Source organism: Eriocheir sinensis, chromosome 22 (assembly GCF_024679095.1).
Source record: "Eriocheir sinensis breed Jianghai 21 chromosome 22, ASM2467909v1, whole genome shotgun sequence".
NCBI classification, from domain to species: domain Eukaryota; kingdom Metazoa; phylum Arthropoda; class Malacostraca; order Decapoda; family Varunidae; genus Eriocheir; species Eriocheir sinensis.
In genome coordinates this window covers 7,234,821-7,252,408 of record NC_066530.1, presented here as the reverse complement: position 1 = coordinate 7,252,408, position 17,588 = coordinate 7,234,821, and the positions used below count along the sequence as shown (strand labels likewise).

Sequence of the window (17,588 nt, the reverse complement as noted above, 5' to 3'; positions counted from 1 at the left end):
AAATTTAGGATAGAGATAGTAGGAGGGAACAGAGTAGAGGTTGCTGTCAGTAGCCTCAGAAACCTGTGTTTCAGTGAGGAAGAGAAGATGAGGTTTAGAGGAGGAGAGATGGTTTTCCACAGAATGAAAATTAGAACGAAGACCGCGAATGTTGCCGAAATTGATAAGGAGGAGGTTCGAGGAGTTATCAGGACACCTCTCAAGTCAGCAGCCAGAAGGGGAGTCCTCCCTGGGGGAATTTATGGTCCCCCACCCAGGCGGGGACTCCGAGGCGGTGTTTTCGCTAGCCATTTTGAATTTTGAATTTTGGGAAAAGGTGTGTGTGTTGTGTGAATGTAGTGTGGTGTAGAAAGAGAGAGGAACTGTCTTTAGAGAGCATGCTGAACTGCTCTCTGGTGTTGATGAGACAAAAGGGAAACGGTTAGTGAGGACATGGGAAGGGTCTTTGAAGGGGTTCAGCACCCTCCTCGCTTCCCATATATCCTCACCGGGAGTACCTCACGCCCATTTGGTAGGTGTCTTCCTACCTACTCCTACAAAACCGTCAGGAAGAGCATCCTCCACCCACTCAAATTTAAGGTCTCTTGGCTGTGCGGGGCGACGCTTCTGTCTGACTTTGTTGGTGGAACGGACAAGAGCAGACATCAATGGCAGATGTGTAGCTAATAGGAACATCAACTGGCAGATGTTGTTGTGGTGCATCTTTCACAAGTGCTGTTCCCGATTCAAATGGTTTCTCGAGTCCCTGATGCCTCAGCTGTGCTTTTATCTTCCGAGTTGGTAGTTCACTGTCACTGTGATTATACACCTGTTGGATCGGACTTATGAGAGGAGACTCAATAGCATGGGGCTCACAACCCTGGAGAGAAGAAGAGAAAGAGGAGACCTGATAGCGGTGTACAGGGTGGTGAGCGGGGTGGAGAATCTGGACAGAGAGGAGCTGTGTGTGTGGAACGAGAGAGAAACGAGAGGACATGGAAAGAAGTTGAGGGCGACCACGTGTAGGCGAGATATGAAAAAGTTTAGCTTCCCAAACAGAAGCATTGAGCTATGGAATAGGCTGGAGGAGGAGGTGGTTTGTGCAAGAAACATTCATGATTTTAAGGAAAAGTTGGACAAGAGCGGATATGGAGATGGGACAGCGCGAGCGTAGCTCTTTTCCCGTATGTCACAACTAGGTAAATACACACAGATGGGTGGGATCGAGATACAAGGAGGGGGAGATAAGCACATTGGTCACATTCACCGACCTGGTTACACTGGTGGCTTCATCTGCAGCCGTTTGTTTGTGTTCGAATTGCGACGCACATTCGAATTTGAGGACAAAATTTGTTTGATAAATGTGTTTGAATTGGGAATTGTTCGAATTGAAAGGCGTTCGAATCACGAGGTGCCACTGTACTTAGGTAAAGTTTGGAGCATGTGCTATGAGCTGCTTGTGGTCGTGGTGCTCATCTCTGTACCCTTGAGCCTGTGGTGGAATGCAAGGTCGTTACAACATCCAGGTTACCACAGTCTACCTTCCTCAGGTTTTCCCAGGTACCCATTTACTGACCACCTTGAGAGGAAGGATGAACAGCCGAGTGCCGATTGCCCAGGCCAGAATTTAAACCCAGGATAGAAACCTATCACCACTTAAAATACTTAAAACAGGCCACCATAAATTCATGCCCTGCCATCAAGCATTCTGTAATCAAAAAGAAGCCAATGTAAACCTAACTGCTATTAACCTATCACCACTAAGGTACAGGCAGTTGAGGGCATACCATGAGCTGCACATAACCTTGGTGGTTGTCTCCATCACATTTTCCCTTGAGCCTGTGGCGCAGTATGATAGTAACCTGTATTCACTAAAACAGTAACCTCTGACTGCTGGTACAGGACCCTCACAGCAGGAATTACACAACTCAAGGTCTCATGTTACTCTGACCTTGCTGTTATTCCTAAAGGGGGCAGAAGGAACTCAGTGTCCTTCAATGCCTCTGGACATGCTGGGCTGTAAAAAGTGGTCTGTTGGACAGGTCTGGAGTGTCAGGCAGATAAGCAAGGACTTGAGCATGAGACAGAGCAGATGACTGGATGATTGTGTGAGACTGTGTGCCGAGATAACACATTCCCATCAGTGGTGGTGAGTTGCTGGATGACCATAATATCAGAGAGGTATGAATGTGAGACTGTGGGCTGACTATATATATATATATATATATATATATATATATATATATATATATATATATATATATATATATATATATATATATATATATATATATATATATATATATATATATATATAGATATATATATATATATATATATATATATATATATATATATATATATATATATATATATATATAGATAGATAGATAGATAGATAGATAGATAGATAGATAGATAGATAGATATAGATATATATAGATATATATAGATATATATAGATATATAGATATTTTTTTTACATCCCTGCCTATAGCACCGGTAGGCTTTCTTCATGGGCCAGATGGTCGGCCCAAGCCCATCGTGGTGCAGGCAATTTTATTTATAGTGGCGCCAGTTATATTTGGCTCATGCTCCCCCCCGGAACTCATTCTTGATTCACTGGACGGTTTCTTCTATAGTCCGGGTTGATGGGTAGTCTTTTTTTTTATTTTTTTATTTTATTTTTTTTATTTTTTTACATCTTGTCCTATTGCGCCGGTAGGCTTCTTCCCGGTGGATCCTGGATTCCTGATGGTCGGTCCAAGGCTTCTTCCCGGTGGGGCCTGATGGTCGGCCCAGCCTGTTCTGGCGCAGGGGAGTGTTTATAGTGGCGCCATCTTGCGTTGGCTCATGCTGCCCTCCCGGAGCTCATCTTTAATCCTAGAATCTAGAGTCCGGGTTGATTGGTGGTCTTCTGGACAGCATGTGGGTAGTTTTAAGCCACTCGGCAGCAGCTGAAAAATCCCAGCTTGGTGGCACCGGTCGAGGATTGAACTCGTGTCCTCCTGAACGCGGGGCCGTCTCACTATCCGTTCAGCCACCGCCTCCCTTATGGACAGCATGTGGGTAGCCTTATGCCACTCAGCGGTGACTGAAAAATCCCAGGTGGTAGCGTGGGGATTCGAACCGACGTTGTCCATGGCGTAGTGAATGTGAGCCCAGCACACTAACTACTCAGCCACCGCCTACTGCCAGCCTGCCGCCTGCAAGTTTTGATTGTAGGGAAGGATTCTAAAACTAGATAGCATTAGGAATAGAACTACCAATGAGCTTTAGTCTGAGAATGCACTGGGAACATGCAGATGTCGTGTAAAACTATCGCTAGAATCACAAAACAGTCCATGAAAATCCTATCAACTTCTATGAGAGGCTTTTCAAACAGGCAAACTGAGGTGCCGATACGTTTGAAAATTTGGACCAATGTCGTGTTATGGAATTTATAGTTTACTGCTACTACAATACCCTCTCGAGTTTCGCACTATCCAAGTTTCACGATCCTCAAGTTTAGCGCTTAGTCCTAAATTCTTACCATCATGACTTTTGCGCATTACCGCCACGAGTTTCGCGCTCCTTTGACATGTACGGGTCACGTCTACTTACCGTCGGAGTCATGTGTGCTGCCTTAAAAGGCGGTGTCCAACCATTGGGGCTATGGGCAACCGCGGTTGCCTGTATGCCCAACTGGGAGCAAGTTGTTGGTTGTCCTTATGAATGGAAAATGGTTGTGAGTACGAGCGTGGGTGCGTGGGTACCTCATGGCTGTATGTAAACAAACAGACGACGGCAGTGGCTGAGAAGTGAGGAGCAGTGGAAGATGGCCCACCAAGAGACTCGTAAAATGGACTGGCAGAGCTGCTTTACTTACTACTTGATTAACAAGATAAGAGAACACCCCGTGCTGGGGAACCACAGTCCAATAAACTTTTTTCTTGAGTGTGAAAATTGTAGATCTCCCAGTGATGTTTTCTTCTTCTTCTTCTCCTTTTGACCTGTAATGCATGGCAGCGACGGTGAAAAGTAACAGTGGAAAATAGCAAAAGGGCATAGAAAACCAAAATCAGGGAAAGAAAAGAACAGAAAAACACCTAAGTTCAGGGTGAAGTGTATAAGTGCACACTGTGAAGTAAATAAGGGCCGCTTTCACAGTCACTTTGTTTTGATCGTTACCAATGGCGGCGATCGACGCTATAATTTTCCATGTGAAATTGGCCTATGGGGTAGTGGTGGCTGCAGAGAAAGCGACAGGTGTTGAGAGTGTGTGGTAAGGTGCGGGGCGAGGCTAACCCCACAGCCGCCACGAGGTGCCGTTGTAAAGGCAATACCTCCGACACCATCTACCCATCGGCCAGTTTCACGTGGAAATACTTGAGCAGCGATCACCGCCATTGGTAACGATCAATACAAACAAAATGACTGTGAAAGCGGCCCAAAGTGCATGTTGTGAAGTATAAAAGTGTGGAGAAGGAGGACCTAAGAAGCTATACAAAGCATTACAGGTCAAAAGAAGGAGGTCCACTATACACTGGCCGGTGTTGCAAGAAATATCTTCCCACTGAAATTAGTCATTCTGCTGTCCACCACACATGCGCGCTGTGGGAATACACAGCATTAAAAGTGTTAATTTGCCTGGATTTGTTCTTTTTTGTCCGCTTGTGGTATTTGTGAGCGGTGAGGGAAATATGGAAGCAGTAAGAAAGTTGAACCTCTCTGCGAGCTATTTTGCAATTGCGGCGGCAGTTTACGTTCAATAGGCATTGAAAAGTCAATCATGATGTTAGTGATTTGATGATATATAACAGAAAGAGTTAGCAGATTATACCATAACACACAGAAAACTACCAGAAGCTATAGGTTTGTCCAACTGTACCACGGGTGACCGCGAGTAACCACCCTTACATTAGCAGACGACACTACGTGGATCACAAGCGTGTATTCAGAACTGCCAGCCAATTGTAAGGCAGCCGCCTTCAACTGCGGCTTCAGAACGACCTGTTCTCACTTCCCATTTTCTTCCTATTCCCAAGGTACGTATTTTGAAATAACAAGAGAGTAAAGTCGAAAAAAATTGTGATAACAAGGGAGTCAAGTCGAAAAAAAAAGTATTTTTTTTCCATAGGCCGGAACCAATAAGCGCTTTTTCATGTATTTCAGTACCTCGAGTTTCGCGATCCTCGAGTTTCACGATCCTCGAGTTTCACGATCCTCGAGTTTAGCGCTATACCCTCGGAATGAAGCAAGCGCGAAACTTGAGAGGGTACTGTATTCTAAAAAGCAACACATTCATAGCACCATATAGCCATATCTAATGTACACGGAAAATTCAATTCACAATTTCAAATAATAGATAGCTGACATATGAGAGATTGATGTATTGGGGCGATGTGGCAGGGCTCCGTAGAGGCTCAGGACCCACCCATACGGACCTCACATATGCGTCTAACTATGGAGCACAAATCACCGTTGCCAAATTATCGTACTCAGAGCCTTGTATTTACCGGTTTCTGAGCCATAGCTATTGCCAAAAAACACCAATCCAATCCACCCGAAATTGACCTCTGTTGGCTACTCTTTACTTTTATCTTTTATAGGAGCGGCGAGTAGCGGGCTTTTTTTTGTACTCTTTTTGTTGCCCTTGAGCCGTGTCCTCTGATGTAAAACAAAAAACAAAAAAATAATTAACCATTTTAATGATAGCTATATATGAAGGCAGTTTTGGGGTGGGAAATCGGCAAACATGAGAGGCTGAGTATGACAATCTGGCAGCGTTGAGCACAGTGCCAACTCTCGTCACTGTACATTAACCTGGTTGCAGCGACGGGCCAAATTTGTGGCTTTACCGTGTTGCAGCGATGGGCCAAATTTGTGGCTTTACCGTGTAGCAGTGATGGGCCAAATTTGTGATGTGATATAAACCCCCCAAAATAGATGATACATAAATTGATCACAAATGCTTTGATATACATATATTATGAAATGGTTTGTGTGAGTGATTTTTCGCTTAGAGGACCATTAACCCTGTAGCAGCAGGGATCATGTTTCTTAATGGTCCCTCCAAGCGAGAAAAATGAGGAAAAATCACTCCTCACATAAACCATTTCATAATATATGTCAAAGCATTTGTGATCAGATTCTATATCATCTATTTTGGGGGGTGTTATATCATGGCACAAATTTGGCCCATCGCTGCTACATGGTATAGCCACAAATTTGGCCCATCGCTGCTACCGGGTTAAGAAACATGATCCCCGCTGCTGCTGTGTTAAGTTGATCCAGAAGCCCTCACCCTCCCCTCTCAGCCTTCCTCCATAGTGACATTGACTCCTAACTGAAGCTTTTGTCCAACCAGTTAGCGTTGTCAGATCATCATAGTCAGTCATCGCATCTGTTGCTTTTTTGACATTTTCCCATTGCAAAAAAGACATCAATAATTAACAGTTTTGATGATAACTTTGATTGATTGTCGTGATTTGTGTGGGTGTGATGTCAGTTTAGTGGCTTAAACTGATGAATGCAATGTTTTGAGTTTGACAGTCTGGTAACATTGCAACCAGTCACCTCCCTTAATTACACAATAGGGCAGTGGTTTTCAAACTATTTAGTATGACGGCACACTAAGAAACAACTAATATTTGGCGGCACATATATATATATATATATATATATATATATATATATATATATATATATATATATATATATATATATATATATATATATATCTATATATATATATATATATATATATATATATATATATATATATATATATATATATATATATATATATATATATATATATATATATATATATATATATATATATATATATATATATATATATATATATATATTCTTAAACTTAGCAGTACCTTTTAAAATACTACATGTAAATTTCATTATTGATAATGCACACTTACCTTATTAGTGAGAAACGTGAGGTTGGCTCGAATTGCATATCCGCGGTATATTAGGAGGAACACTAGACAGGCACACCCTCATTTCTTCTTCAACGCTTAGCAGTCTTGACCTTTTCTTACTTTTTATGTTAGTGAGGGTTGAGAACCCTAGTTCACACAAATACGAGGTTGAAAACTGGAGAAGAATTTTTTGAGCTTTTTTTGCTAAGTGTGGGAATTCTTTTTCAATATCAATCCAGAAAGTTTCAAGTGACACTTTCTTGTACTTAAGTTTCAGAGTGTGGTCATTATGGATGTCTGTTAGCTCCTCTTCCTCACTGAGACTAAGTTGTTGTGAGTTTGATGGATCATAAATGAATGGATTTCTCAGCCAGTCGTAACTTTCAACAGATATATTTGGAAAATACTTTTCAATATTCTTTTCTAGGCTTTCAAGATGCTCATATATCAGTGGAACAATGTCTTTATTTTTTGTAGCAGCAGTTTTGGGAAACATATCCAAATTGCCATCTTTCACTTTAACATTCCAGAGCCTAATTTTTTCTGTCAGAGCCTTCATTTTATCTGAAGAAGATAACAGATTTTCCAGTCTCCCTTGCATGGTAGTACTGACATTGTTCAGATATTCAAAAATATCTGCTAAGTAACATAATTTAACACACCAAGTTTCATCAGCCAGTAATTCACAATATTCAAGTTTTCCTTCAAGAGTAAAGAAGGTGAGCATTTCTTCCTTCAGCTCCTGTACTCGAGAAAGCACCCTGCCTCTTGATAACCATCTAACTTCTGTGTGCAAGATAAGGGCTACATGAGGAGCCCCCATTTCTTCACAAAGCAGGGAAAACAAGCGTGACTTAACTGGTCTCCTCTTGATAAAGTTTACCATTTTTACAATGTCATCAAGAACAGATTTGAGTTTGCATCCCAGTGTTTTAGTAACAAGAGCTTCACGGTGCAAAAAACAGTGGGTTGAAATCAATTCTGGATTTTCTTTTTTCACTAATGATACAAAACCTTTCACTGATCCTACCATTGAAGGAGCACCATCCGTGCAAATCCCTACACATGATTTCCATGTCAAATCAACCGTCCGCAAATAGTCACTCACTGTAGAAAATATATCTTGTCCTGTGGTTTGCACTAGTTCTTTGCAGCATAAAAACTGTTCTGCTATTTTATTGCCAGTAATATACCGCATGAACACTAGTAACTGTGCTTTTCCTCCAACGTCAGTTGACTCATCTACTTGTAAGGCATACATTCCTTTTTCTTTTACAAGTTCACATACACTTTTTTCAATATCAGATGACATCTCCTCGATTCGCCTACTAATAGTATTATCAGAGAGAGGAATTTTCCTGACTTCTTTTTCAGCTTCAGCCCCAAACATTGTTTTTACTATAGCACAGCATGATGGAAGAATGAGAGATTCAGCAATTGTATGGGGCTTCATAGTTTTGGCAATTAATTCTGCTACTAAATAGCTTGCTTTTTGAGCCTTTTCTGCCACTTTAACCTTTTTCTCAAAACTGCACTTTTGTTGTTTGTTGTCATTTAAGAGTCTCTTGAAATAATCCAGAGGTTTATCAGAAAGGTAACTGTGTTTTGTAGTTAAATGTCTCTTCATTTTACTAGGAACCATGGCTTCATTCGATAGTTCAGTACCACACACAACACATTTTGGCTTAGGACCAAGTTCATCGTCACACCATGTGAACCCCAGTGCTAGGTAGTTGTCCTGATATGAGCGACGTGGCTTACTTTTGCTAGCAACTGCCATTGTCTTCGTTAGGTCTACACTTGGGACAGCAGAATTACGCTCATCATCAACCATCACGTTACTTCCACTAGCCTCCTCATCACATTTACGCTTCTTTATGATGAATTTATCCATTTTTCTCAGGTTTTGAAAAAAATATGAATATGACAACCAAAAGAGCAACTTTCTACAGTCACGGTCAAGGCCACACTGACACACACTGGGGAGTGGGGAGCGGCTGGGAGCAGGGTGCTTACAGACGCGTACTGGACATGTACTTGACCAGTCTGACATTCGCATTACAAGTATTATTCTCACCGATTTATGTGAGGAATTCTTGAGACCTAGCAAAATTATATTATTTTTGCGGCACACCAAGGAGATAATGGCGGCACACTAGTGTGCCACGGCACACACTTTGTGAATCACTGCAATAGGGGGTGGGGCTTCTGAACCAGCTTATGGGGTCGTATTACTAATGATATGGTGCCCAAGTTCACATATTTGACAAGGCTTTCGTAGATGTTTGTGGCATTTCCAGGGATAGTTTTATGACCCTGGTGGTAGTTTAACCTTTCTTCTGTACCATGAACCTAAAAGAACACACATTACGAATAACTCGATTGATCCCCACTTTGACCTTTAGAAATAGCTGATATGAGAATCAAAAGTGTCTTATAATACCGACTATAGTGCACGGTGACTATAGTTGTTGAATACTTGCATACAGTAAAATATCAGGCTGCCTCAAATCTGTCACTGCATTTTCCATCTTGGCAATCATAAGAAAACTGGTATTTCACGGATTTGCACAGTCGAAGTAGCTGCTGATAAGATAACTTGGGAAATATGTAATAGAAATGTCATGTTACAAAATATACACTGACTGGTTTAGTTTACAGGTTTATTATATTAACCTGTCCACTGCGATTGGCACAGATTTCACCTTCACTGGTAGCCTGGTAACATCATATATATAGTCCCAGGTCTTTCTTTGCCTCTGTGGTGGATAGTGGAGTGTTTCCCATGTGGTATTGGTGTGCTGGATTTTCCCTCCCAAGGTGCAGGACTTTACATTTTTCTTCATTGAATTGTAGCAGCCACTTGTTGCTCCACTCCTGTAGCTTGGTGATGTCTTCTTGTAGGAAATCCACAGCCAGGGGGTTAATGGGAACTTTAATCTTGTGTTCTTATTTTCTTTTGTTCTTATGTTATTCCTACATATGGTAAAAGTCCATTAATCTGAATTCCACCAGTCCCCCGAAATTGACCTCTCTTTTGGCTTCTTGTTCTGTCTTCGGTTCTTGGAGCAGCGCTTGGTAGGCTTTTTTGTCGCTGCCTCCCTTGATGTAAAAAAAATAAATGAATAAATAAAATAAAGAAAATCTACCTAATGTCCCAAAGCAATACAGACAAGATATTACAATCCCTTAGAGAAAAAAGAACTCCTGAAGGTAGGAATAAAAGAAGAAGCAGTTATCAGAAATCTGGAGTACAAGGAAATATTAAAAAAGTTAGATTGCTGGACTTGAAGTAGCTCTATGTCTCTGGAAGCATTGCAGGTTTTCTCTAAAGGCGGTTTGTGTTTCAGAGTAAAAAGAAGCCCCCCGGCAAGCCAGGTGTTCCCACAAACACGTCAGCAGTCGAGGATGGCACGGAGGCAGTGGACAGATTCAGGGTTGAGCTGCAGTGGTGTGTGCAGCAGCTTGAAGCGTCCATGAAAAAGGCATCCCTCAAAGAAAGTACGCAAGTTTTGATCTCTTTGCAACTTGTCTTTTTTTATGTGTACGCCTGTAGCACCGGTAGGCTCTCTTGAGGGGCCTGGATGGAAGTCGTCCCCAGCCCGTCATGGCGCAGGCAAGTGTTTATAGTGGTGCCATCTTCTTTTGGCTCATGCTGCCCCCTGGAACTCCTTCTTCATTCACTTGGACAGTTTCCTCTTGAGTTCGGGTTGATGGGTGATCTTCAGGACAGCATGTGGGTAGTTTTAAGCCACTCGGTGGTGACTGAAAAATCCGAGGTGGTAGCGTGGAGATTCAAACCCGCGTCATCCATCACACGGTGAATGTGGACCCAGCACGCTACCACTCAGCCACCGCCTACCCGCTAACGGTTTTATTAAGGGATACAATGTTTGGGTTTAAGGATCCTGAATATTAGCATACGCACTTGATGAAAAATGCTTGGAAACTATAAGAACAATACAGTCGAAAGTCAAATCTGGCCCCTGTTTAAGATTATCCATTTAATTAACAGGAGAGAGTGAACTGCTGGGTGTTTGGGTTTAAGGATCCTGAATATTAGCTTACGCACTTGGTAAACAAATGCTTGGAAAGTATAAGAACAATACAGTGGAAAGTCACATCTGGCCCCTGTTTAAGGTTATCCATTTAACAGGAGAGAGTGAACTGCTGAGTGTTTGGCTTTAAGGATCCTGAATATTAGCATACATACCTGGTAAACATATGCTTGGAAACTATAAGAACAATACAGTGGAAAGTCACATCTGGCCCCTGTTTAACCCGGTAGCAGCGATGGGCCAAATTTGTGGCTTTACCGTGTAGCAGCGATGGGCCAAATTTGTGGCTTTACCGTGTAGCAGCGATGGGCCAAATTTGTGGCTTTACCGTGTAGCAGCGATGGACCAAATTTGTGGCTTTACCGTGTAGCAGCGATGGACCAAATTTGTGGCTTTACCGTGTAGCAGCGATGGGCCAAATTTGTGGCTTTACCGTGTAGCAGCGATGGGCCAAATTTGTGGCTTTACCGTGTAGCAGTGATGGGCCAAATTTGTGGCTTTACCGTGTAGCAGTGATGGGCCAAATTTGTGGCTTTACTGTGTAGCAGCGATGGGCCAAATTTGTGCCATGATATAAACCCCCCAAAATACATGATACATAAACTGATCAGAAATGCTTTGATATATATTATGAAATGGTTTGTGTGAGTGATGATTTTTTCTCATTTTTCTTGCTTAGAGGGACCATTAAGAAACCTGATCCCCGCTGCTACCGGGTTAAGATTATCCATTTAGCAGGAGAGAGTAAATTGCTGGGTGTTAGAGAGAAGGGGATGGTCTGATATGATGTTTAGGGTTAACAGGAACAAGATAGGTTTGAGAAGTCAGAGTAACTCGCATTAAAGAACAAAGGTTTAGAGTATTTAAGAAGAGGCAAGAGAGTGGAGACCTGCTGTAGCTAGCCATTTGTAGGGGACAAGTTAGTATTGAATAGGGAGGTAAAGCAGTAAACAGTCAAGCACATATCTCAGCCATGATGGAAGTTCGGTGTTCACTCTGTGATTTAACCCGTCCGCTGCGATTGGCACGGATTTTGCCTTCACTGGTAGCCTGTTAACATATACTTCCAGGTCTTTCTCTGACTCTGTGGTGGATAGTGGAGTGTTTCCCATGTGGTATTGGTATCCTGGATTTCCCCTCCCAAGGTGCAGGACTTTACATTTTTCTTCATTGGGTCGTAGCAGCCACTTATTGCTCCACTTCTGTAGCTTGGTGATGTCTTGTAGGAAATCTGCATTCAAGGGGTTAAATGTGAGATAAAAAGAGCAGAGAGTAGCAGTTGAGAGTAGCATTAGGAGTAGACCAAAGGAGGGGAGAAGGTAGCATTAGATGAGGTACACCAAAGGGGAGAGTGTAGAGTGAAGTGAGTAGACCAAAGAAGACTCATGACAAGGTTGTGAAGAATGACCTCTGCACCATGGCCAGATTATCGTACTCAGAGCCTTGTATTTACCATTTTCTGAGCCGTAACTATTGCCAAAAAACACCAATAACTAACCATTTTAACGATAACTATATATGAAGGCAGTTATTGGGGTTGAGGAGACAGTTTTGGGGTCGGAAATTGGCAAACATATGAGGCAGAGTATGGCAATCTGGCGGCGTTGGACCTCTGGCTGTTGGACATAAACTGAAGAACTGAACTAAAGACTGACACCCATGCAAGCCAACTTCTCAGCTACCACTGTCTTCATGCTTCCAATCCTTTCACTGGTAAACCCAGCGACCTCCTTCCTCCGTCTGTATTTCCTTCTTCCTGTAACTTGCTCTCTTTCAACAGGAGGGTACCAAGACATCTCCAGGAATAAAACTGATCCTTTTCTTTTGATGTTTTCCTGTCTCTTTATATTGTAGGGGTGCTGCATTACTGGCTTTTTTGTTTGTTTGTTTAAAGCCCCTATTACACCGGGCAAATTTTCCGTGGATCTTCAGTCAAACCACGATTTCCGCTGGCGTGGTTCTTATGTTTCTGTGGTTTTCTGACGTGTCCACAATCTTCCAAAGCTACGGTAGATTTCAATGAAGGACGACGGTATTACTCACCATCGTCATCAGCAGCAATAACAAGAAACAAATGAGAACCACGCTAGCAGAAATCGTGGTTTGACTGAAGAGCCACAGAAAATTTGCCCAGTGTAATAGCCCCTTAACTGTGCCCTAAAAAATAACAGCATGCATGGGTCCTTCCTTTCACCTTTGCAGGAGAAGACATGGCCAAAGCACATCGGACCCTGACGAGCAGCAAGGCACAACACATCAAGAAGAGGCAAGTGATGAGCTCGCTGTTTGGTGATTACCGGAGCAAGATGGCACAAGAGGAGTCAAAAATTAAAATGGGTAAGTTCCATGTAACATTTTTTTTTTTTTTTTACAACAAAGGAGACAGCTCAAGGGCACAAAAAAAGGAAACAATAATAAAAAAAAGCCCGCTACTCGCTGCTCCTACAAAAAAAGAATCAAAAGAGGTGGCCAAAAGAGAGGTCAATTTTGGGAGGAGAGGTGTCCTGATATTTACTAAACTCACACCTATATTGGGAAATCCTGCCGAGCAAAATTCTTACTGATATCGAAACCTCTTCTTCTTCGTCTGTATTTCCACCTGCCTGTGACTTGACCTCCTTCAAGAGAGAAGTATCAAGACATCTCTCCACCTGAAATTGACCTCTATTTTGGCCACTCACATATTCCTTCTCATATAGCTTCTTTTTTTTTTTTTTTTTTTTTTTTTTTTTTTTCAGCAAAGGAGACAGCACAAGGGCACACAAAAAAAGGAAACAACATTAAAAAAAAGCCCGCTACTCGCTGCTCCTGTAAAGAATCCGAAGAGGTGGCCGAAAGCAGTATGGGGAGATTTTTTGTTCTCATTTATTTTTTCCCTTGAGCTGCTTCCTCTGCTGTAAAAAAATACTATTCACTTCATTTATCAGGATGTGGTGCAAATAGTTCCTCATCCATGGCTCAAGGTGGGTTAGGAAAATACATCACGCAAATCACTATTTTCACTTTAAAAAATCCTAATTCTTGTGGAACATTCTTGCACTAAAACTATTCATTCCTCAGCCTTTAAATGGGTACCTGGGGAAACCTGGGGAAGGTAAACTGTGATAACCCAGGTGTCACGCTGACCCTGTCCTGGGGTAATGGGTTCTTCCCACCACAGGCTCAAGGGCCAGTGCTACAGAGCTGAGCACTTAGGCCACTCTCGGCTATAGCGTGTGGCCCCATCTTTACTGTTCATTGGGATCTTTTATCTATTTATTTATTTTTAAAAAATTAGTCCTATATTGCCAGTAAACCTTTTTGATGGAGCTGGTGGTTGGTCCCAGCCAATCAGTTGCGCAGGCAGTGTTTTCTAGTGCCGCCATCTTGCTATACTAATCCTGCCCCACCCCTCTCCCCTCGAGCTTCACTTGACCTGACCTTCTTAGAAAGTTTCGCTGGAGTCTGGGTTGAAAGACAATCATGAGGACAGCATGTGGGTAGTCTTGGCCTCTCCAAACACTCAAATGAACTAAAGAAGAGCTATTAAAAGGAACCAAAAACACCCAAAATAGAAAGTGCCAGTCAAGGAAATATTTGAAATATACATTTCTATTTTTCAAAGAATCACCACAGCCTTTTCTGATACTTCCATTTGAAGCTACTGCCCTTTTTCTTTGTGCAATTTCAGTTAGGACATGTCCTAAACATGACATGGTCTAGTGCGACTGTTAAGAGACTAGACAGAGTTATGGTTTGGACTTTTAAAGACATGTTATTTAATGAAGAAACAATAAACATGGTAGGTGGATGATCTGATGGATAGGAGAAACCTGGTAATGAATGGGACAAAGAGATAGGTGGAGAGTTGATAGATGGACTAGCAAATAGGAAGAGAAAGGTGGAGGACGGGGCTTGAAGGAGGCTTGGTGGGGGACGGGTGGATTAGGGAAAGGTTAATGGTGGTATTGGTGGATTGAGGGACTTGCTTAGGTTAGTGTACTTTTTTTTTTTTTTTTTTTTTTTTTTTTACAGTAATGGAAGCAGATCAAGGTAAAAAAATATATAAAAACAAAAAAGCCCACCAGCATTGTTCCCATAAAAGAAAGTAGAGAACAGTGGCCAAAAGAGAGGTCAATTTCAGAGGGAGAAGTGCCTTGGTGGTCTTTGTGAAAGAGGTCAATTCATAGGCAGGAGGAAATACAGATGAAGGAAGGCTGTTCTAGAGTTACAAGCGGAAGGGATGATTAACTCTTGCAAAAGGGATTCGGACAGTATAGGGGTGAGCTCGAGTTGAAAGTTGAGTGCAGTGCAGTTAGGAAGTTCAGAAGAGCAGTCATCATGAAAATATTGATATAAGATAGAAAGAGGCAACATTGCATCAGAATATAAGAGGGGGTAGTCTTTAGCAATTGAAGATTGCTCTACAAATGATCTCAAAATCCATCTTAGACCAAGTGATATTTGGCAGGGACCTCATTCCTGTAACCCTCTCTCCTTATAATGTATGAGCCTGATTGTTAAGGTTACATATCCCATCAACTCTTCACAGAGACGCCGAAGATGAAGAAGAGTTCTGCCCTTCCAAGTGAGTCTGTGTTCTTCAGAAAGTCGACCGTTCATTCCCCGGACATCATCACTGAACCTTCAACAAATTCCAAAGAGCCAGCTGTGAGCCAGGAACCAGAAGTCACAACCTCAGACTCATCTGGTAATGGGAGCACTTCTGGAGCTCTCGTTAAGGAGGTGAATGCCGGTGGTGGTGAGGAAGCAAACTTTACTGGGAGTGGTGCAAAAAGTTTATCCCCTGAGAGTTTAGGTGGGCCAAAGAAAGTAGTGACACCATTCAAAGCAACTCAATCTGGGAGCACGTTTAAGTTTAATTTTTCCGTGCTGTGACTGTTGCATTTGCTATACACACTCGTTTCGTCAAGCATCCCGAGTGTTGCATCTATTGTATATACTCATGTTAGTAAGTCAAGTTTTTGTTACAATTTTTTGAAGTCTAGTTTAGGAGGTTGACTTTACATGGATACTACTTCTCTGGAGGGTTACCACTACTACTATTACTACTTTTATTACTACTACTATACTACTACTACTACTACTACTTTACTACTACTACTACTACTACTACTACTACAACTACTATTGGTACTACTAACATTTTTGATGGCTTGTATTTATTCCGCAGTTAAGCATCACAGCCCCCCCCCCCCCTTTTTTTTTACACCAATGGAAACAGCTCAAGGGCAAAAATAAAGAAAACAACAATGAAAAAACCCTGCAAATCACTGCCCTTGTAAAATAGTTAAGAGGAGTGGCCAAAAGAGAGGTCAATTTTGGAAGGAGAGGTGTCTTGATACTCTCCTCTTGGGGGGATCAGCTTTTGCATGACCAGCAATACATACACTGGAAACTCACACTGTGACAGGAAGGCCGAGGAAGACGTGGAGAAGGGTGGTGGAGGAAGATATGAGGAGGCTGAACATCATGGAAGAAATGGCTATGGACCGGCAACAGTGGAGGAGGCTCATATCCCGTCCAACCCCACCATAGGGAATAAATGGACGTTAAACGATGATGATGATGATGATGGCGGGGCTTTGTTCCATAGAAAGTAGTCAAAGAATGAACATGTTTGTTTCACCTGGATTACAGAGAAATGAACAAGCTTAGGTCGGTATTTTCAGCCGCTTCCACCTCTCGCATTAACAATTTCCAAGGCCAAAAAGGAGATTAATCAAGTTCTCATGAGGGTTTTTTTCATGTTCTTGGTACAGAAGCTTTGTCACACCACCATCAGGGTCATAAAACTACCCAGGAAAATGCCCACAACCAAGATTGCCTTGTCAACTGTGTGTGGTTGGGTGCTGAAAAGCTTAAAAATGTGTGTCTTAGGTTACTGCCTATCTTAGTGATCCATGAGAAATCTGATAAAAAAGGAAAATAGCAATAAAGTTAACTTCTTGACTGTGGATTTCCTTCCAGAAGACATCAGCAAGCTACAGGAATGGAACAAAAAGTGGCTGCTACTATTCAATGAAGAAAAATGTTAAGTCCTGCAACTTGGGAGGGGATATCCAGCACACCAGTACCACATGGGAAACACTCCATTATCCACCACAGGGTCTTGGTGCAGAGCTTCAAGGCTCAGTAAAGGTGGTGTCACACTGGCCATTTTCCTCCAACCGTTGGGGCTACTGGCAACCGCGGTTGTCTGTACACTTAACCAGTTGTCCAGTAGGTCGGAGGTCATTTACATTTAAATGGCCCTCGACTTCCTCAGCAAGACCCTTTAAATACCTCTCCCTGTCTCTCCTCAGGAGAGCAGAGAAAGACCTGGGAGTATATGTCACCAGGCTACAAGTGAAACCTAAATCCATGCTAATCACAGCGGATGGCTTACTAAAAAAGGAAATTTACCAGTTTTCTCGAGTGTTTCCTGGAGAGGTTCTTGGTAGCTGCATCATCAGGGCTGACTGCATTATTATCATTATTATTATTATTATTATTATTATTATTATAATTATCATTATTATTATTATCATCATCATCATCATCATCGTTTAACGTCCATTTATTCCCTATGGTGGGGTTGGATGGGGTATGAGCCTCCTCCACTGTTGCCGGTCCATAGCCATTTCCTCCG

The 17,588-nt window shown here is 42.2% G+C and overlaps 2 protein-coding genes across 2 annotated transcripts in view; one reads left to right on the top strand and one right to left on the bottom strand.

The window, feature by feature from the left end:
- Nucleotides 1-2,087, bottom strand: part of LOC127001972 (selenocysteine-specific elongation factor-like) — a 24,922-nt gene extending 22,835 nt beyond the window's left edge. Inside the window, exon 1 of the mRNA XM_050867274.1 lies at nucleotides 1,931-2,087. The gene's annotated coding sequence lies outside the window, so the exon portion shown is untranslated. The remainder of the gene's footprint in view (nucleotides 1-1,930) is intronic.
- Nucleotides 1-17,400, top strand: part of LOC127001973 (UPF0488 protein CG14286-like) — a 23,833-nt gene extending 6,433 nt beyond the window's left edge. The window contains exons 2-4 of the mRNA XM_050867275.1: nucleotides 10,250-10,400; nucleotides 13,160-13,294; nucleotides 15,489-17,400. Coding sequence (XP_050723232.1) covers nucleotides 10,250-10,400; nucleotides 13,160-13,294; nucleotides 15,489-15,835 — 633 coding nt within the window. The 3' untranslated portion in view covers nucleotides 15,836-17,400. The remainder of the gene's footprint in view (nucleotides 1-10,249; nucleotides 10,401-13,159; nucleotides 13,295-15,488) is intronic.
- Nucleotides 17,401-17,588: the final 188 nt, after the last annotated feature.